This window comes from Stylophora pistillata, chromosome 3 (assembly GCF_964205215.1).
Source record: "Stylophora pistillata chromosome 3, jaStyPist1.2, whole genome shotgun sequence".
Taxonomy (NCBI): Eukaryota; Metazoa; Cnidaria; class Anthozoa; order Scleractinia; family Pocilloporidae; genus Stylophora; species Stylophora pistillata.
In genome coordinates this window covers 24,856,466-24,878,918 of record NC_142521.1, presented here as the reverse complement: position 1 = coordinate 24,878,918, position 22,453 = coordinate 24,856,466, and the positions used below count along the sequence as shown (strand labels likewise).

General features: G+C 39.1%; 1 protein-coding gene and 3 pseudogenes across 1 annotated transcript; 2 read left to right on the top strand and 2 right to left on the bottom strand.

Annotated features, from left to right (window-relative positions):
* The first annotated feature begins 6,768 nt into the window (after positions 1–6,768).
* Positions 6,769–7,993, top strand: LOC148735190 (uncharacterized; annotated as a pseudogene).
* Positions 7,994–8,135: 142 nt separating this feature from the next.
* LOC111342576 (uncharacterized) lies at positions 8,136–9,001 on the bottom strand (annotated as a pseudogene).
* Positions 9,002–11,394: 2,393 nt separating this feature from the next.
* On the top strand, positions 11,395–11,953 carry LOC148735189 (uncharacterized; annotated as a pseudogene).
* Positions 11,954–14,776: 2,823 nt separating this feature from the next.
* On the bottom strand, positions 14,777–15,745 carry LOC111342572 (uncharacterized). The gene is made up of 2 exons (XM_022949669.2): positions 15,545–15,745; positions 14,777–15,232 (listed from the first exon to the last, which is right to left on the bottom strand). Exons 1-2 carry the CDS (start codon positions 15,743–15,745, stop codon positions 14,777–14,779), a joined length of 657 nt encoding a protein of 218 aa, XP_022805404.2.
* Positions 15,746–22,453: the final 6,708 nt, after the last annotated feature.

Here is a 22,453-nt window from a genome sequence, read left to right as displayed (position 1 = left end):
CCAGAGTCGTCTGTTAGAACAGATCCATCAACTTTCAAGGAGATAAGAGTATTAGTACCTCTTCTCTTAGACTTGACAAAATTCCAGAAAGGCTTAGGGTTTTCATTTTCCTACAGATCAAGCGCTAGTTGCTACAAAGTCTCTTAACAGAGTTGTTGAGTTGCCGATACTTTTCCCAGATAACAATTTTGTTACTTCTGCGCGCTCTGTGATTCAACGATTTCTTCTTTTTACACAAAACAATAAGCTCCTTGGTAATCCAGGGGACATTCAATCTCATTTTGCTCTTGCGTTTGGAAATACACTCGTCGACTGCTGTGAATGACAAATCTTTCCAGCAAGCCCAGTTATGATTGATATCGCTGTCAAAGAAAGCGCAATGCCATGGAATGTAGGAGAGCAATGATCTTAGGTGATCCCAGTCGGCTTTACCATAGCAATACAACAGCTTTTTGTGATTTGCGCTGGATATAAGGTATAGCAGATAACAAAAAAGAGAGAGAATTGTGATCTGAGAAGGGTTCCCCAACTGCCAAATTGTCTACAAGGTCGGGCGAAGTAGTGAGAACTAGGTCTAGGATGTTAGAGTCTCTAGTGGGTTCATTTATTAACTGTGTTAGAAAATTATCCTGGACGACGTCCATCATCAGCGTGTAAATGTCAGAGTGCCGTAAAGCTCTATTATTCAACCAATCAATCTCCGGAAGATTAAAATCGCCAAGAAGAATCGACTCGTTTGTCGAAAGTTCTTGCAAAGCAGCTTGCAAGTCCTCTAAAGGCTTGGGATCATTATTAGGTGGTCGATAGAAAACTCCCAAGATAATTTTTCGGTTGTGCGAGAGCAGAAGATCGACGAAGATGAACTCTGAGTCCTTCTGTAGAGTGTCACGAGGAACCGCTTTGATATAACCTCGCGTAGCAATCAATACCCCGCCTCCATGGCGTCCATTGAGCTTTCGGTCCCGTCTAAAAACCGTATAATTAGCAGGAAAGATTTCACCGTCAGGAATTGAGCTGTCCAGATGAGTTTCAGTTAAATCATTGTAACCAGTTACCAAGGATACCTTCGCAAGATGGGTCAGAAATGTGCTGGAACAGTCGGGTATAGATGTTAAAAAATACTCCCCGCACAGTAGCAGAGCCGCTCCAACTTCGCATTGTAAAGCCAAAGGACTAACCTTAACAGAGATCATGAAAACTGCAGGATGGTCAAACGCTCGTACTTTTGCACGATATTATGATAAGCCCCTAGACACAGATGATCTTAACTTTGGAACAGTTTTGTTGAACTCTACAACCAGTAACTAGAGATGGTTGTACACTGTGACACGTTTTATTCATGTAAAGCTTTGTGGACCCAATAAATTGGACTATTGTTTATGAGTTCGCTCTACAGGTCTTTGAAGTCTCATGTGACTCCGTAGTGACGTAAGACTGATGACATGGTAGAATTGTCGATTAGGCGAGACTTACCTGTAAGTTGAATTTTGATTGGGATTCTACCATGTCATCAGTCCGGAACGAAGGAGTCACATGCCCAGCCCACCCTCCCCGTTCTCCTTCGTTCCTTAGCTCTGTATCACTCACGTTAAAGACTGATCGGTATTGCGCATGCGCATCTCATGTGACTCCTTCGTTCCGGACTGATGACATGGTAGAATCCCAAGCAAACTTCAACTTACAGGTAAGTCTCACTTAATCAACAATTTTACAGACCCATTCGAAGCCGGTTACCACCGCAAATCTTATCCACTTGAACGATTTTTTCAAGTTATTTCTTGTGATAAGACTTGGCTGAGTTATTTTTGTAACAGGTAATAGCAAGACTGAATTTAGTGTTATAATCCTGTGAACGTTTTTTATTATTACTGAACCCGATGAGTACGGTGGCCCACAGGGGAGTACAAAAATATTTTCCCCAGTTCAAAAATATTTTTCCTAGTACAAAAATATTTTTCCCAGCACAAAAATACTTCTCCCATTACAGAAATATTTTTCCCAGTACAAAACTATTTATCCCAGTACAAATATATTTTTCCAGTACAAGTGGGGAATGGGAACTAATCTCCCAGAGGTTATTGCGAGCTTCCTTGGAGCACATGTAAATATGGCGGCGACAGAGCTGAATAATGAAATGCTACGTCAGCGGGTGTGCGGTCAACAACGCGGGCTCAAGTGTCCTAGGTCTAAAATTTAGCGAAATTAGCGGAAAATAATAAGGGCTGACCTTTAAAACCGAGGAACTCTGTTTTCGTCGAAGGCACTTTCCTATTTCCAAAGGTCGAAAGGATAAAATTAACTTTTTAAAATGTTTAGGAGGTGTACCAAATTTGTGGGGGTTGTTCTCTAAAAGAAAAGCGGTAAGGAAAGCGACGCCTCGGAGCAACAGAATGGGAAATCAACCATGCGAACGACTCAAAATCCGTGTTTCCGCGACAGGGATAAAAACGTCTGCGCATGCGTGGCGCGAGCATGTTGATTTGGTCCGTGGTCGGCGGGTTGTTCGATCGTCTGATCAACGAAATGTCAGCGCAATTTAAACTATGTATTCATGGATATATTTGCCTTTCAGACTGGAATGTAAGGACGCTATTTCAAATCAACTTCTGTAAACTGAACTCGTCGACAACTTGAACGTATTATTTTGCGAAACGTTCATTTGCTTGCTCAAGAGCCAACTTTCAGAACTCGGTAAGGAAAGGCATTGCAAGCTTAATTTCTTTGAGTATAATTTACCTCCATTTTAGATAATAAGCTAAGATTCAAATTGATATAAGGTAAATAATACCATGCTTTGGTAATAAATGTGAATCTCGAAGAAAAATGGAACTTTTTATCAAGGCGAAACGAAAGCACACCCATCCTACACGGTGTTACATGAACAATTGCAAATCAAAAACGCTGCAAAATATCGCGTTACCCATGCATATCGCTCTCACTGGAACTTAATATTCGTTACAGTCCTAAGAGTGTATTGGAAATTAGTTATTCCCATATGGTATGAGAGGAGCTCCTATGAATGCTGCCGCTCAGCAAAAGCCACATGAAATCCATTGTTCTCCTGGATGTGCAATCAAAAAGAAAAATTTCTGGGAAAGTTGGAAGAAGTATAATAATGTTGGAACTCAAATGAAAACAGAAGCCGGAGTTGCTTCAGGATAAATGCAGACGGAGTTCAGGACAAATAGTTGTATGGTCGATGATTATTGTTCAGTGCTTTAGGGCCTTCCACACCAAAGGTTTGAGGAGTTTTGTGATTGAATCAAAGATCCTGTTGCCTAGTAAGATTCCTTGAACAATTATCTGGTACACCCACGCCTGACTCAGTGGACTGCTTTTTACAGAAATATCTACATTGGATAAATAAAACAATATGCTAAACAAAAGGGAAATAAGTGTACAAGAGTTGCTTCCTGTTCTGCTAAGAACTGTTGACTGTAAAATAGTGCTCAGAAAGAACCAGAAAGTGACATTGCCATGTTGTTGTGGTTGAGTAGACTGTTTTTTTTCTTTTTTTAGAAAAAAAAACTTTTTTAAAAAAATGCAATAGATTTATCTAGCAACCTTTGTGGCATTACATGTATAAAAGTATGGAATCCAAAAGAAAGGGTTCCCAAATCTCCATAAAAATAGTGGGTTAATGATAGGAAAGGAAGGGTGAGGGTGGCAAGAGTTGAAAGTGTGAGATAATGAAAATAAAATGTTAGTTGTTCAAGAGAGAATTTGTACTGAGGGACCTACAAACTGCAAGGCAGTTAGGTCAGTCATAAGGCAGCATTCAAATAAAACTATCAGTAGTTCAATTGGGTACTAGCATCGAGGGTCCACACTTTCACACTCTTATTTTATTTTCTTATATATCTACAAGGTATTCCTTTGACCTGCAGATCGTAGGTCAAATTTTTCTTAACTTAACATAATTACACTGGAAATAAGATGAAAATAAAGAAAAACAATGCAAAAAAAAGACAAAAAGATGAACAAGAAAAAAAAGGAAAATGAAAGATTTTCATTGTAAAGGACTCCATAAAGGAATCTTTAGTCTTTAGAAAGTTGGGAAGCCCTTTTTGCTTGTTTGTTTATTTGTTTGTTTGTTTTTTTTAAAGATATATTCAATGTATCAGTGGATTTTGGAGGCCCATACCCTGATGGACGCTACAACTTAGTAATCATCGACAAGAGAACCCGATATCCAGTTGCAGAACGAGTACCATCAACATCATTCCAAGTCAACAAAGGAAAGCTGAAACATGTGTTTGCTACTTATGGAACCCCAAGAAGAGTAGAGACAGACAACGGACCACCGTTCAATTCCAAACAGTTCAAAGACTTTGCCAGAGAAGAAGGATTTGAGCATCACAATGTGACACCTCTCCACCCAAGAGCTAACGGGGAAGTGGAAACATTAATGGAGACGATAAACAAAACTGAACGAAGAGCTCATCTACAGGGTAAAGATAAACTGAGAAGCCAAAATGCAATTCATGACATGCTGACTGCAGACAGACTGACACCCCACCCAGCAACAGGAACCTCACCATACGAACCGATAGAGGAACATTCATCAGGACCAAATTAGATTACTCAACACCCAACCAGCAATCATCCGAAGAAGATGAAGAGATGAATGTTCCTTGTGCAAGGTCTGTCTCTAAGGGAGATGGTGAAATTGAAAGTATCCGACTCTACACACCACTGCACTCCTAAGGCGCGTTCCATGGGTAGGGGTTCGCGACGGAAATCCAGGTCTTTGATGCCCTCTGCTCTATCGGATACTGGGATCTGCTGGATAACTTCCTTTCTGTTGGACGTGAACTTCTGTAGGTTAAAGCCACCTCGTTTACACATTTCTTTGATGTCCTTCACCAATTCGACTGCCTCTTACACTGATGCCACAGACTTCAATCCGTCGTCCACGTAAAAGTCGCGCGGAGAAAATCTGCGGCCGCGGAACCGACAGCTGCTTCATTGTCATCAGCTGTGGCCTTGAGGGCAAAGTTGGAGCAACCTGGTGATGATGTAGCTCAGAAGAGATGGACAGTCATTCGGTACTCTGGAGGCTCTCTCGATGTATCGCCGTTTTCCCACCAAAGGAAACGCAGAAGGTCTCTGTCCTCTGGTGGTACTCTAACTGGATAAAACATCGCTGCTATGTCGCACATGAGTGCGATCGGCTCTCGACGGAATCTGCAGAGAACGCCATTAACTTATAGGCAAATGATACTTCACAGGTTTAACTTTATGTAGCTTTCACTTGTGTCTACATTAAATATATTTTCAAAAAAACCAAATTATTCTGAGGCTAGTACAGGATTTTTAAAATTAGAGAGGAAACAAGCCACTGTCCATATTTGGTTGACTGTCCCAAACAGAGTCACAGGAATATCTGATTGAAAGATTATAAAATTTCTAATCTTTCCAATTGCCCTCTCCACATGCTTTGCGATTGTTTGTGTTTTGATCACATCATCCTCCTGAAAGCCAACCTGATCTCATAGGAATGGGGGGATATTTAGCTCCAGTTCAAGTTTTTGTAGATCATCCTTTATGTCAAAGCCTTTATCAGCCATGATACAATCCTTCTTTCTAATTTCTCCCACTTTAAGCTTTTTCTTAAGGACATCAAGTAATCCAGATCTTCAGACAATTTCTTTGTCACTGATTGACCCTTCATAAAGTTGAGATACAAATACAACTCCACCATTTGGATCAACAGCAATAAGAGACTTGAATGTAGTATGTGATTTGTAGTTACTGTAGCTCTCACTGTGCTTTTGGAGTGCACTAGGCACAAATCTTAAGTTCTGTAGCATCTATAATTAAAATATTATTTGGGTACTGCTCTATAAATTCTTTTGGTGAGTTTTTTTAAAATGATATCCCAGTGAGGCCACACTTTTAAACAACCAATTACAATGTACAAGTAATTAAACCAGGTAATAAGTATGCAAGCAGTGGTGCTTTCTGATACACAAAATCTCTCTGAAAAATCAAGGTTCGTAAGTCCCATCCTCCGTTTCATTAGTGTCATAAGATATTCATCTTCAACAGATAGTTTATGAACACTTCTGGTTAAAACTTTTTTCGTGTCACACTTATCTTCCTCATGATCATTATCAGTATTGTCCCTGTCCTCGTCAAAAAGCGTTTCTGTGTCAATAATACGAGATTTGGCTGCATAAGTGCCCAAGTAAATCAGTCTTTTCTCGTCTAATCCAGGCAATAAAAACAACAAGCTGTTCTTAAAATCTGCGTAATTGTTGAAACTCGTATAATGTCTCAATAGCTTCTCTTCTTTCCTTGAAGTAGTACATTTTGACAAGAAGTGCACGGCTTAAAATCTGTGCGCATGGGATTCTTTTAGTAGAGTTATCTAAGCAACAAAAGTCGTCCTCAAACCTTTGAGTTTTTCTGGAAATTCCCACGATTCCTGACACAATGTCGCCTTCGCCTTCAGAAGCAGTGTCAGTCGCTTCGTCTTGCTCTTGTCGTGTAGAATTTAACTTTTCTACTGCTGATCGTCTTGGAAGTTGAGAGGTGGTTTCTACTCGAGTCCAAGCAAGGATTCAAGGTACAGCATTCTTCTTAAGTCGGCGTTTCTTTGAAAAAGGATTAATAAAATCTTCAGGCAAAAATTGTTTGCTACATACAGCTGTTTTGAGAAAGGTTGTCCAATAAAAGTATTAAAGCTTACGCGACAATACCGAAAGGCATCATGGGTTGTAGTAGATCACTGTTTCATCGTCAAGTTCAGGAGTTTTCAGCGCGATGGAAGGTGGAACCATGAATATCTGTGTGCGTGTGTTAAAAGAAACAAATAAGAGTAGGTACGACACCTATTCAGTAAAGGGCGTGCCCTCATGTAAAAATGTGTTCACTTTAAAGCAATAACTCCTCGAGAACTGCACAGCGGAAATCGCTCATGCGTCCGACTCAACATTCCAAATTTGGTACTACGCCGATGGAAAGAAAAAGCACTCTATATCATCGGAGATCCAGCTTGCTGAGGCGTTATCCTTGGAAAAGAACGGCATCGTAACGTTGTGGGTGGACCCACATAAAGACCCTTCAAGAGTTCCTCCAGGAAAAAAGAGGAAAGGTATTGTTAAAAAACTCTATAAAACAAACCACGTTCTGCCGCACTTGAAGCTCGACATTCAGGGTTTTCTTTTTTTTCACTGTCATTATCATTTTCTAATATTAGCTAAACCCAACTGCAATACTGCGCTGAGTGAAAGTGAAGAAGATGATGACGAAAAAAGAGAGAGTGGCTATGACGCTTACTTATTGAGACTGCGAAAAAAACACAACCTTCCAGAATTCAAGTTACGATGCTGGGCACGAATGATGGTGAGCCAAATTTAAATTTCCCGCGGATCACTTCCAGTCAGCTGCGACAAATTTAATCCCCATTATTAGAACACAACATTTTAATTTTGTAACGTTGTTGAAATATTAACATTTACTCTAAAAGTAGGAGTTGAAGAAATGTGACAACTATTCATATAAATTTTGGACGAACGCATAAAAGTAGCTCGAGCTGCACGTAGAGTAACGCACGCATTATCCTGCACTGAAACAAAGCAAATATAATATAATAAAAAGTAATTACATTTCTCTTTCTGCGTTAACTTACTTATCTCCGATTTTCCTGAAAACATTGCTTGATACCTACTGTACTTACTATTTTACGACTTTTGAAGCAAACTTCAATTTATTAACTGCCGCTCATAACACTTGGAGCTCATTAGGGTGGCAATCAAAATACAGGTATTGGTGTTGTTTTTTGTTTCAGGTAAACAGAACCCACGACGACGAAGACAATCCCCCTGACGTTCCATTTTTTACTGAGAAGGCGAGAGGTTCTGTTAAACACACCCAACCATCCAGCAATGAAGTCACCAGGAATTCTACGGACTTTGAAAAAAAGGTTGGCATCTTAACATTTATCCTTCAACTGGATTTTTTTGTACCTGCGTGTATTCAGTTTTAATTAATCAGCTGATTTATTTTTGGTTTAGACACGTATCCGTAGTGCCATCCTTCAGCAGTTGAAGGACCTCAAGAGTTTGAAAGACGATGGTGTTCTTGACGAAAACGAGTTTTCCTCACAAAAGGACAAGCTGTTGACAAAACTAATTGAAGACAAATTCAGAATTTACATGAATAGTAACTGTTGTAAAAAAAAAGTCATTAAAAATACTCTGAATGTCGAATATAGCTTTTGATTTCTTCATCTGTAACTTGAAGAAACGCTTCTTCAACCATAAGTTCTGGATTCATGCAAAATTGCCAGGCTACATCGTTTTCCCTGACCCAGCTCTTTACTTGTGCAAAAAGTTCCTCACACGGCATGAAGTCAGGGCTGTGGGGCGGAAGAAAAAGAACCGTGAATCGCTCCCGTTGCATTAATTGCGTCAATCGCTCCTTGCGTGCGGAGGATAGCCGCATTATCTAAAAGACAAATAAGAAGGGAAGAAATGAATTTATGGAGGTGGGCTATCTATAGTGATGTTTTTAACAGAGAATTTGGAGAAGGGTGGAAACAGTTATTTTACAGTCCAATCAAAATCCTAATGTTACCAAAGATTCTCATGTACCCATTATGACCACTGATCGCGGGTTGATTCCATTAAATGGAAGCAAGTTGGGGCACAGCTTTTCATCCACAAAGCCTTCAAATGTTGCTCCATTGACGTTCCCCTGATAAAGGCCAAGATCAATCATTCCTTCCGTACAAATAATAGGGATGGCAGTTATGCGCGGTCCCTAGTTCTGGGCCATACGTCTCACCTCAGCTTTTTTACTGATCGGGCTATAACCATTTGTACGTTTAAGTCTTTTGTCCTGATAAAATAAAACAAAAACAAAACAAAAACGAAGTGAGACCACTAAGCGATCAGGGTTAAATGATAGTAAAACAGAGGAGGAAATGTTGTGTTAGACTGTTAGACAACAAACAAACACATACAAATCCGCTTTCATCCAAGAACATCAACATCTCAGGATCCAGGAGACAAACATTAGACCTAAAAAGTACTCTGCCTGCTTGAGATCTTTGAAGGGCAATTGTTGTCAGCTTTAAAATAAGTGATTATGATAATAATAATAATAATCAAACATGTTTTTTTCTTAAATTTACATAAGCAGGAAAAAAGAAAAGCAGCACTGACAACAAATATTTGACAAACCTTTTTTCGGCTAAAACATTTCCGTTTCAAATACAGCAATATGCTCGAAAGAACTCGTTCTGACCCTGTCTCTTCGTAGATATTCTGTGCAATTTCTGAGAGGGTTTTTTCCGGGTGGTCAAGTACCGTTTCCATCGTTACAAACTGCACGTGCGGATGCATAAGAAAACTGTTTAACGGTCGTCCCGAAGTCTCTGCTTTCACCACAGGGGGCCCATACAATCTGTTTGTGTAGCCGACCGTTGTTTCGTAGTGAATGTACCAGATTTACCGTTTGCCTCACCTAGAGTGATATATTGCTGACTATGTACATAAATCATTGATAAATAAACGTTGAATTACTTTACCTGTGGTTTATAGTCGTCCTTTTGCCTCAAAAATGTTTTTTTCAGAGCGATTTTGAATAAGTCTGATTTCGTCGTTAATGTAATGCATTAAAGAAAAACCAAACGGTAAATCTGGTACATTCACTATAAAACAACGGTCAGCTACACAGACAGATTGTATGGGCCCCCTGTGCTTTCACTTCACCAGAATTTAGGCATTTTGATACTTAGCGAAGAATGGTTTTCGGCCGAGACATGTACAAAGCAGCCGCTACCTCGTCAACGCTATATCCTAAAAACTCTTTCATCCATAATGCCTGCCTTCTCAAGTCTTCGCTGTACGGTCGAGGCATTGTTCTGAGATTTTCTTGAGATTTATTGGATGTTTCCCAGACTACCTTTCGGCATTGTCGCGTACGCTTTTATGCTTTGTTTGGACAACCTTTGTCGAAACAGCTGTATCTTTGTGTACAGTGTTGGATCGAAGTGCTTGGGATGTCTTCGCATTTTTGTGATCCATAGTGACAACAATTTCTTTTGATTGTCAAGAAGTGGAAGACCATGGAAAGAAAGGTCGCTATTTTTCTCAGAACTATTTTTAGAGCCTCCTGAACAGCAATAATGTGGCATTTTTCGCTACGCTAATTTTCCCGCCATGTTCGCCGCCATGTTTGCTTTGATCCTGGTACCCAATTCAGAACACGTGATCCATGTTCGCACGAAAGCCGATTAGGTGTATTACCCTTGACTGCTTCCACTCTTCCAATGAAGACCGCCTCCCGGTTAGCTCAATGGATAGAGCGCTGGACTGTTGTGCGGGAGGTCGAGGGTTCGAGTCCCGGCCGGACCAACACTCAAGGTCTTAGAATAATTAAGAAGAACTTGCTACCTTTCTATAACATCAAGAAATGGTTAGATATTCTAGTCTTCTCGGATAGGGACGAATAAATGGAGGTCCCGCCTCCTGCAGGGTTGGGGCAGGAGACGTTAATTTCCCACACACGAGATTACTGTATGATGGATGTCCTCCCCTGGGGTGGGATGGGTGGGTTAGGACAGCAAGTCCACATCAGCCATTACAGCTGCCAATTAATCAACCGCTTAAACAAATAAATGAACTTCAACTTCAAGCACCCTCCACCTACAGCTCCTGTACCCTTGAGTAGTCCATAAGCACCCTCTGTAACCATACAACTTTGTTTAAGTGGTAATTGAAGTTATCGGTATATTGCTGGGACGTCAGAACTACATTAGTGAATGATTTAGGCTGGCATTATAGGTTCTTCCATCACAGTTTGCCAAATAAGGAAGGGTGCAATACAGTTCAAGATGAAATTAAATGTTTTCTGGGGTACTCTGAAGGTTTTCTTAAACCTTACATCTGAATTGGTATTGCAAACATTTTCCCACCACCAAGTATTTCTTTTCAACCCACCAAAAGCACAAAATGGACAAAGAACTGTGATATCCTTTTGGAAATCAGCAATAATAGATGGAAGCCAAAATCAAAAATGGCTTTCTCCTGGCAGTGAGGTTGTTTCATGCTAACTGCATCAGAAGTCACCTTCGTCTACCATGCTTTATCCCACTTGAAAGAAAAACAAGCACTTCATTTCCACAATTTGTCTTTCCCACATTTTCCCCCCATTCTGGTAAGCAATAACCGCTGACTACCAAAGTGTCATGTTCACTTTTGCAACTAAGTTTAAAACAATGACGTTTAACATTTAAATCAACAACCAAACTTAATTATTTGTAAAGCTAAACATGGTTGTAAAATTACCCATTCATACCGCACTGGCTGTTGAACTAAACACCTCTAAAACCTGTCTAACTAAACTACCTCTGCAAGGTAGTTTAAACCCTGTCTAACCAACATGGCGGAGGAAAGAGAGGATAAAAAATGGGAAAGAACATGGGAGAAAGAAGAAACAGTAATTCTGTTGGAGAAGTGGGGGAGGACAATATTCAGCCACGTCTAAAAAATGTATTCACAAAATGCCTATTTGGCAAGAGATAAGCAATTTTCTAAGCGCCTCTGGGTATTACGACTGGGATTGCGACTCCTGCAAAACAAGAATCCACACATTAATCTCAGCCTACAGGGCTACAAAGATGCCTTGTCAAGGTCCGGCAATGCTACTCTGAAAAAGAAGGCGCCGTTCTTTGATGAAATTCACAAAATTTTATCTGACAAGCCAGCTACCAGACCGGTTATCATCCTAAGCTCAACCTCTCTGGAAAGTGTTCAAAGCAAGGAGACAGAGCTGACGAACAGTGAAAGGAGCCTACAACCCAGCTGCAGTTATCCGACCTTGGAAAAAGAAAAACGAAAGAAAGCCGAGGAGAAGCATCTCTGTTGTAAGTTTGTTGTTGTTTCCATGTTAATAAGAAAAATGTTACGTAGTTTGCCACCTGACCATTGTTACGCAATAAATGTCACATAAAAATAAAAAACCGACAAGTTGGCGCCTTTGTTGTTTTCGGACATCCATGAAAGGCAACGTAAACTATGTACAACTGCAGTCTTCTGAACTTGATTCTTGACCTCAAACCACAGGCTACAGACCTCTAGTTTCACGAAATAACCGAGGAATTTGACAAGGAGACCATGGAGTAATACTGAGGATCAGGAAACGTTTAAACTGCTTTTCACGACCACGGGGCTATAATTTAAGTTCCGTTCCATCTTGACAAGTTTATGATGTTATAGTGACAAAGCTTGAGCACACGATTGCATCTCGCTCGTCTGACTGGGCATACATTAATATTTTTCGATTCCTGTCTTTTTATCGGTATAGTCATTTGCAGAGCTTGTGTATTTTGGATGTTTCACAAGAAGTTTGCATTTTTTCGTTACGAGTAGTTGTTTTCAGTTACAGCTACAGCCTGCCAAAATGCCGTAAACTTACTTGCATCACAAAGGGCATTTGAGCTTAATCAACGGCTGTCTTGCCTTGAAATTTGCTACTTGCTTTCCATGTAATCTTCTAAGTACTTTCCAAATGTTTGCATGCAATTTTTACCATCCTGTTTATTGTTGTAGCCAATTACAAAAAAACAGCACAGACAAGAAGAAAGACCACCCAACGGAATGTGTTGAAGAAAATTGATGACTCCTTGAAGTCATTTATAGAATACCAGCAGCCAGCTGACAGGCTTTTACCTGAGGCCGAAATGGAAAGGGAAAGGAGAGAAGAAGAGAGAGAAGCGAAGAGAAGGAAAGAGGACCAAGAGTTCTTCCTGAAGTTGGCCAAAGTGCTGAAGAATTGAAGTCAAGTTTGTACTTAAATTCTAAACTTAATGACAGACTTGAAAGTTTGTGTTGAAAAAATTCTTTGCACCTGTTCGAAACGTGTTCCGCCTTTTGCACTTTTTTTAAGCCAAATTTTGACTTTTTATAGGCTGTAAAAGTCATAAAATGTAGCAGTCATCTCTCATACGACCAAACTAGTTAGGAGCATGGGTCTATTCTCAATTTGACATTAGAAAGTTACTGATTTGCATCACAGTAAGTCAAACATGCATGCAAAGTTGTTTGTGACATCAAATCAAGAATAGACCCATGCCCTTTACCAGCTCAGTCATGTGACAAATTATGCTTAGTTTATCATAAGTTTTGAAGCCCATAAAGAAGTACAAAACTGGAGATAACGGTTAATTGTTTTAAGAATAGGTGCAAAGTTTTATAATAATTGAAAAATGTATTTTGGGGTAAGGTGCACGAAGCATTTTCACAGAAAACTAGAAAGCCTTTAATAGCCTAACACTGTGCCATGTAATAGCTTTTTAAATTTTTTTTCACAGTTTTTATAAAAGTCATGTATTGCAAAAATGTCATGCTACTAATGGTAATTTTGTGACCAGAGCAAATAAGGTTATGTATCGTAACTTTTCTACTGCATTTATTTTCGCATGCATGTCAACCACATTTTTTTGCAGAGGTTTTTTAATAAACATACCTACCAGAAGGACGCCAGTGATTTATTAAAGTTGAAAGGGTACTGTCACATCATAGTTTACAACAAAATTTTCTCTGATTCTTATTGGTTTAAATTGTTCACGTGATGTGATACTATTCATCTGTGGAGAGACACTATCAGCCCATAGTGCCCGCCCACAGAAAATACCCGGATGGATAGTGCCCGTCCACGGAAAATACCTGGATTGATAGTACTCATCTGTGAAAAGTTTTGAATAGTTTGACGGCCGCGAAGTTAGGCAGATCGGAAAAACAGTGACTTTTCAATTCTGACAGGTATAACGTATTATTTAGCCAATGTACGGTTGCGAATTATTGACATTTGTGACAAGCTGTAGGCGCGGAAGAAAATTTAGTGGTCAACAATAAAGACAATAAAGTGTTTATGTCTCGGAACTATCGGTCTGATAGTTGCCCCTTGGAAATTTGATGTTCTTAAAACTAGCATATTTGTTTTAAGAACATCACATTTCCGCGGGGCAACTATCAGCTGATAGTTCCTCGACAGAAACACTCTATTGATTAATTAGTGTCTGTCTGAGGAAAATACCCAGATGGATAGTACTGGTCTGTGAAAATTTTCTGTAAACAAGTGAGCAAGTGTTGCTTTAATTTATTATCGAGTACAAGACAAAAGTCAGGTGTATGCTTTATCAAATGCAATGCAATTGGGATAGCTATATTTCTCTCATTGGTTTTGCACTTTTTGCTTTGAAAAGGATTGCAGGGCTACTTTTTTTTCTCAGAGTCTCAGAGGCTTGGAAGCATAGCTCATAGTAATTTTTAAGAGCACCTCCCCGTGGAGGGCCTAGGGACAATGAAATTTCCTCAGACTTTACCTTTTAAATATCATGAAATTTCATTTATAGAGTCAAAATTCAGCAACATTTCACCAAATAAATCATGTACACGTTAAACATGTCTGAGCAATGTTTAATGAAGCAATGTTATCCTCAGCTCTTCTAGAAAATTGCAAAATCTATGGGGGGGGGGGATGTAGTATTGAATACGGCCCCCAGTAATTTAGTAAGCATGGAACCGGAAATAACAATCTGTTAATTAAACATCCCCAATTAAAACAACTCTAATAATTTAACATCTGCTTTTTAGTGAAGAACAATTATGCCAAAAATTTGCCCAGTTCAATTTCCATAAACCACTGAAGTAGTTGCATTTTGTGGAATCCTTACATTTAGTAGAAACAGTGCAAACAAAAAAGAAACATTAGACTAGTAATGCATGCTTTATAGGAATGCTTTATAGGAGACAAAACTGGTCTATGAAATAAAATTCTTGAGGGGATTCCTTATATCGATTGCCTCCCTGTCTTGTTTTTCTTCTCTGTCACATGGTTGGATGTTCAGGTGTAATTGCACCCCCTCTAGCCATTCTTCATCAAATTCTTCTTTCATAACCTCACCATAGTTATGAAGAACACAACAAGCTGTGACTGTTGTGGTTGCATTTTCAACAGACTGATCAAGCCTTCTTCCTAGGGATCTAAACCGTCCCTTCAGTCTTCCAAACGCATTTTCCACAACCACCCTTGTTTTGCTGTGTGCTGTATTAAACGCCACCTCCTCATTGTTAAGGTTTCCCCGGTCAGTAAAAGGCCTCATTAACCAGTTAGTGAGTCCATAGGCTGAATCACCAAGAATGGCGAGTGGCACCACAACGTTGGTCATAACTTTGCTTAATCCCATGGGAAGAAACGTTCGTGTGCAGCAGGCATCCTAGAGAGGGGAATTCTTAAAAACACGAGAATCATGAACCTTTCCAGGCCAGCCAACATACACATCTCTAAAAAGATAATCAATATTCACCAAACCTTGAAGGATTACTGAATAAAATCCTTTGCGATTTACATAATCTGCAGGGTTTTCATTCGGTGCCAAAATTGCAACGTGACATCCATCGAGTGCACCCACTACCTGGGGAAATCCCGCACGGTTGAAGAAAGCCACAACTTCCGTTTCAATGTCTTGGCGAGTAACGCACAAGTGAATAAGTCTCTTGAATAAAAATTCAACAATGGCACTACATACCTCCAGCACGATTGGACAAACTGTTGATTTGCCCACACCAAAGAGGTTTGACACAGCCCTATAACTGGCCGTGTCTGCAAGCCTGTACAATGTTATCGCAACTCGCTCGCGAACAGATATCACTTTGCGATATTTTGTATCCCATCTTTCAACAAAAGGAGCCAGTTCTTCACAAAGTTTTTCGAATGTGACCTGGGACATTCTTAGCTCCCGACCCAGACGTTGGCGGTCCATTGGTCCTCAGCCATACACCAAAATGTCTTTGCCCTTCGTTTGACCCAAATTTCCCTGACCGGCAACTGTTGAAGGTAAGCGATCAAATTTACGAAGAACAAAAACCAAACACGTCTTTTCCTCCTTGTGTACCGAATTCTTGCAATAACAGCTCGGTTTTTTTGTACTCTACTTCTCTGTGTAAATAACAGCAACATTGTGTCAGCCATTTTGTTTTTGTTGTAGATGTTTGCATGATCGATAGCGGACATGAGATTTGCTTCACGGGTCTCTCGGTAAGGAAACATTTGGTTCACGCAAGCGAGGTGAATTGAAGCGCACTAAGAATGCATGGAATTAAGCATGTTTCCTCTGTGAGAACGACTTCTACAGCAAAACATGGTTAACTAAACCCCGTTTTATTTAAAAGTGTTTAGGTAAACTTGTTTAACTGGTGTGAAGGGTGTATAAGATTTGTAGATTTAGTTGAAAATAGTCCAATGTTGGCTGAAGGATGATTTCTTACAATATGTATGGGGTTTAGAGCTATTCAGGATTTATTTTATTTAAGATCAACCCAGCACTGAAACTAAGTGCTCTTTGGTCATTGTTAAATATAACACTTCATTATGAAAAAACAAGTTTCAAGAATTAAGTAAGGGTAAGGGTACTACAGGAGACTACTACTTGAAATAAACAAAGATTAATTCTCCTTGATAGAAGGTCAACTGTGAGACCTCATTGTCTTCAAATTTGTTCATACTGATTGACTTCTAGGACCAAAGTAACATTCACATAGGCCTAAAAATGCAAGAAAATACATCTGTGAGAGTCTGTTATCCTAAACTACCCTCTTATACCTAAAATTATTGAAACCCTATTAGATCCCTATTAGATGATGGCTGCAGGGGCTGTGCTCTATGTACTTCTTAATTCATTTAATATTTTTTCATACACGATATGACTTAATTTTATTCTTAAGTAGGTAATATTCTTTGTAAATAATTTTTACCCATTTTATTTGTGTCCCCACATTAGTATGGGATATCTCCCAAACTAGAAGGTTCTTTGACGCGTTAATAAAGTTTCTATCTATCTACCCTGTAATATCATAACATTTAATAAGGCAGCTCTCAAGTGATTTTGCATCTTGAAAGAGATTGACCCTCAGATAAACTTTTCTTCTAACTACTGTGACCTTACCAGACCACGGAGGCCCTCCCCAGGCCTGCACACATGACAGGAGTGCACACACGAAAAGAGCTGTACAACACCAGTGCCAGAAACTCAGACAAAATAACCCTGGAAATAAAGACTATTTCAAATACCTAACTAATAATGTTCTTGACAGTTTTTCACAGTGAGGTCAGAGCCATCTATGTTACTTTGTGAACATTATACTTTCGTATGCCTTATCAGGTGGATTACAGAATGTTTGTCCTTTGTTGATATTCAGAAGCTTTAAGATAGTTGCTACCAAAACTGTTGTGTTATGAAAGTTTTAAGTTGCTTTGGGATGACCCAAATATGCTTTAAATTACAGTTTCTCAATCTACCCTGTCAGGCAAGAGTCTTATCTCTCAAGAAGAGGGTCCTCAAATGAGACAAGAGTATTGACTCCTAAAGAAAAGTCACCCAAGACCATCCATACTAACCATGCAGAGTGTACATGTCTTTCAAAAAGTAGTTTAAGTTAAAAGCTGCACTCAGATGGCATAGATCACACTTGATGCCAAATGGGAAAGATTACCATCTTGAAAAGAAGGCAGAGGAAGTTTGTATAAAACTAAGAATCTTGCAAGATGTGTTGCCTCCCAGATAAAAAGGTCATACTGATTGAGCTTCATTGGGGTGTTATTAGACAAGACACTTGATAACGTAGTGTGCCCACAACTCCTACCTATTTCCTAAGGAGCTATTTTGGAAAAAATCCTTATGTATGCACGGCTGTGCACCCCTAAGATGACCTGTGCAGTTTCACTTCACCTGTGTGGATGTGTAACGTTAAAAGACTCTGATTAAGTACAAGTTCTACAAAAGCAAATGGCTTTTACGGTGGCTGAACACAGTTTTCACGCACGCTTTTGATGATGCAATTCAGTGCATGCACAAGGATTGCAAAAAGAAGCAGGGATGGCGTAGTGGTGAGAGCACTCGTCTCCCACCAATGTGGCCCGGGTTTGATTCCCGGACCCAACGGCATAAGTGGGTTGAGTTTGTGTTGGTTCTCTTCTCTCTTCGAGGGTTTTTCTCCGGGTTCTCCGGTTTTCCTCCCTCACCAAAAACCAACATACAGTTGATTCCTGCTTGCTGTAAGCTGTGCTCCAAGGTCACACATGGACCGTATAGCGGCTGCCAGAGGCGCCACTCTAAGCTTTTGGTTCGACCTTGTTGAGCTGCGTCGTTGCTGTACTTTACAACGGCGATTAGCAGGGACAATTGAAAAACAAACATGCCGTCAATAGAGTGGTCTTTTTATTTACTTGACACGTACCTGCACTATCTGTGCTATTTCTCTCTATAGCTGACATAAGTATTGATGGCTTTAATCTTTTTTTACAAAGATATGTTAGAAAAGGAAAGGTAATGGTGCAAAGAACCCAGAAATTCTCACTTTATTCATTGTTACCGGAAGAACCCAGTTAAATGCAGCACAGGCGTAGTAAGTCGAAAAATTAAGATTGAATGGAAAATTGCTTTCTTGGAAACACACCTACTTCCTGAGAACCACACATCAGAATTTCATGAAATTTAGCACAAAAATACTTTAGGAAATAAGTAACTGGAGTATTAAAAAAAATTAATTTTAACATGGGAAATTCTAGATAACCCAGTGAACGCTCAACAGGGGATCACTACAGTCACACTAAGTGAAGCGTACCCCTCAGGATTACATTAATGATTTGATTATTTGAATATTGAACCCGCTAATCGTTTCAGGAGCACAATAACGAATTCAATATTTGAACATGGAACCCGCTAACCGTTGCAAGAATGCAATAATGGATTGGTTATTTGAATATTGAACGTGATAGCCATATTCATTTTGAAAAGGTGCGGATCTCATTGTTCAAATCAGAAGGTCATTTCTGATTGGATTATGCAAACACGTGATGATGGATCGGAACTATTTCAACATGGCGTCAAACATGGCCGGAAAGGTGAGTTCGAGTGTTGTGTAGAACTTCTTGTAAATGTTGTAGATGGAATGGTATTGAGAGCTTTTTTCGACTATTTACATCTTGACAAACTTGTAGAAATTCTTGTGTGTATTCATGGTCGAAAAAAATAGTTCATGGGCGAAGCCATCGCAAGACTTTTCTATTTCGTAAACATTTGCGATCGACTGTTTTCGCAGTGTTTTTACTGTGCAGTTTGTTCATTTTCAGGATTCCACGTCAAATAGAACAATCTTATTGGACTTTAGAGGATTAAAAAAATTATGTACTGTCAACAGTGATTAAAATGATAAAGTCTCGTTAGTCGAACGCGTTTTTCAAACAAATCTACAGTCATTATCCGACTCTTTGGCACACACTATTGTATCACTGCAGCGGTATGATTCAGAGTGGGACGACCTTGTTGATATCGATATGACTCAAATCAAACACCTTGTTCACATGGTCCAATCAGAAATGGATTTCTGATTTGAACATTCATCCGCACCTTTTCAAAACGGATACGGCTATCGGGTTCAATATTCAAATAATCAATCCATTATTGCATTTGGGAAATGGCTAGCAGGTTCAATAATCAAATAATCAATTCACTATTGCATTCTTGAGTGACTGGCGGGTTCAATGTCCAAATGATCAATTCATTAATGTAATCTTGAGGGGTACCCTTCACTTAGTTTGACTGTAAATATCTCTCTGTTAACTCCTTAGCAAAATCGTGTTAACTTCTGGGTATCATTGCAAGCTCATTGCATGCAAATTATAGAGAAAATCTAATGACTAGATTTTCTACAAATAAACAAAACCAATTTTAATTGCCTGTTTGTACTTATTCGTGTTGACATGGCAATGACACATATGTCACCTTAACTATCAAAAAACCAAAGTTCACATTGTTAACTTGCTCGCTCCCATTTTTGGTGACTGTGGGATCAAGGATTTTAGAGAAAAAGGTAAGTGAAGCAGGTATCAAAAACTGTGTTCAGACACCTTAACCCCGTATGACTATATCCATGTTACTAAGAGATGCGTCAGTTGATAACAATCCAGACAATCGATGACAAATAATCTTGGTCTCAGCATATCAAATTAACTTGCACCAGACGTATCACTTGTCTTCCCTAAACTTCTCTCCTAGAACAAATGTCAAAAACAGAGACTGTTCAAAGCATTCTGAGTAATGTATGAACAGTTCTCGAGCTCCGCAGGGACATTTACTATAAAACAATTTTCCTTACTGTTCAATTGTCATCATCGATTAAATTCGTTTAAAGTACACGAGTCATTTTCTGTTTCATCCTCGCCGGAAACTGGTAAAAAAAAAGGCGTGAATGCGAAGAAGAAGCACGGGGAGATAGAAATAAATCTAAAAGAGCATGAACACTGCTGAAGTCAGGATAGACAGAAAAACCAATACCTAACAGTCCTAACTGCACGATGCAAACTTTCATGACCTTTGGCATTGAAAAACGTGATGCTTAGTAACCGCGTAGTGCGTGAATTGCGACAAGCTCAGTCCCATGTCACATAGATGTCTGTCTACTTCGTTGTAAAATGTAATCTACCTTATTGCATAGCTTATGGTAGCTTTAGATGATGGTTAGAAAGCTCTGGAGAATGATAATATTGAAATAGCGGTATTTTGTGACGTTGCAGAATATCGTCACTTTAGCTAGAGATATAACTTCAAATCGTAATTTTATCAGCAAAGCAGCAAAATATCTCACGTTCATAATTAAACCATCTGCTACAAGTTACAGTTTTTATTAGATGGGGATCTTCTTATAAAAGCTCAGTAGAGCTTCCTAAGATCTCCAGCCATAATATTATAGCTTATTTTAGCAGGCTTATAATTAAAGCTATGTAATGCAATGACAAAATAAAGTTCAACTTATAAAAGGGTACTTTAGTTCGTCCATAAGCTTGACTTTAAGACGTGTGAAAGGGCCGTGCTAAGCAACTGCTAACTTAACTCCCGGAGGGGGAGGGGTACTCGCATATATGGGCCATATAGGTACGTGCCGCGGAAAAGGGTATGGTTTTTGAGGTTCTCGATCATTAAATAGGGTATCTTTTTTTACCCTTTTGTTTCTGTGTCCATGGTGTGGTCCTTAGATAGGGCAGCTTAATTGTATTATCTAATACTGGCGTGTGAAAAAGCCTGCCTAAATGCGCGGTTTTGTTTTTTTTTTTTAACTTGATGTATCCGTTTAAGTATTGTAACAAAATTATTTTGCAACAGAGGTTTAATAACCGTTAAGCCGGTAAATACACGTAACGCCTCTTCAAGCCACATTATAAATTAATGATATGACTGTCGTTCATTTAATTAACAGAACTCTCACAACAAAACTTAGCTTAATGAAATAACGAGTGATAGAAGGGTAATGTTTAGCCGCGATCAAAGTTCAATACGAATAGAGTAGGTAGAGACACTCTAGTACGAATAATCCTGGCTGTAATCCGCTATAATAAAGAGGGACTGAAAGATGTATCATGGTTATGATTGCATATTATTAAACTAGGCTTATTGTAGTATTTTATGCTTGATGCTATACATCTAATGTTACAGAGAAATAAAGTTTTCCTTTTCATGCTCTTAATAATTTTGTTTTTTCCTTGAATAGGGTGTCATTTTACGGCTTTGGGCCTTAAAAAGGGTCTCAGTTTTCGCTTTCTTAGTCCGTCATTTCCATTTGTAGCCATCTACAACAGAAACTACAGGTAACCAAGTGACTAGTTTTGATACCGACCTCTGGAGATTTTGACTAAGCTTAATATTTTTGTGTTCTTTTTTGTTTTTTGTTTTTTGTTTATCCAAAACTATAAAAGTATAAATATTAGATGGTAACGGTACATCGCGTCAATCTAGTACCCGTCACTAAACTGCAATGTTTCTCATCCAAAACATACCTGGACCTAGCAACAATACTCTGCTACAACCATCTCGAACACTGTGATAAGTACACGGTGTAATAGCATTATGGGTGGCTGGACGAGAATTCGCCTTTCTTACTTCACACATTAATGTTTCAACTCTGTCGTTTCCACTTCATAACAGTCTCTCCGCCCTTCGCTATCCTTCCATGGGTCATTGTTCCTTTTTCTGCGTTTTCCTATCTTTTCTTTACCAAAATAATATTTTGGAGGCACGATGCAAAATATAATTGAACATATCCCGAAGAGGCCCCGGAAGTCCATGAAGGTCCAGAAGGGAGAGCTACCTCCTTTCGCCTTTTTGTTGTTCACCGTTCAAAACTATCTTTGGAAAAAAGCACGTCTTAGAGCGCGATTGATTTTACTAGATTGACAAGTTTCTTCATTCTTATTTTTATTTTGTGTTTCACTATTCGACTAATCAGTGATGAACTAATTTTTAAACCTAGTTCACCAGATTAAAATATCACCAACATAAAAAATGAAATACTTTATCTTACAGGTAATTAATACCGTGTATTTTTAGTGAGCTAAATTTTGAGTGGACAAACATCCGTTTGAGTGTCTTCTTTAAAGAAAATCA

Bases quoted from the DNA above. Each gene is read 5' to 3' on its own strand.
- LOC111342572 (XM_022949669.2), bottom strand. From the start codon at position 15,745: ATGTCCCAGGTCACATTCGAAAAACTTTGTGAAGAACTGGCTCCTTTT. The intron at 15,233-15,544 runs GTATGTAGTGCC...TCCCCTCTCTAG, and splicing joins TTTGTCCAATCGTGCTGGAG to GATGCCTGCTGCACACGAAC.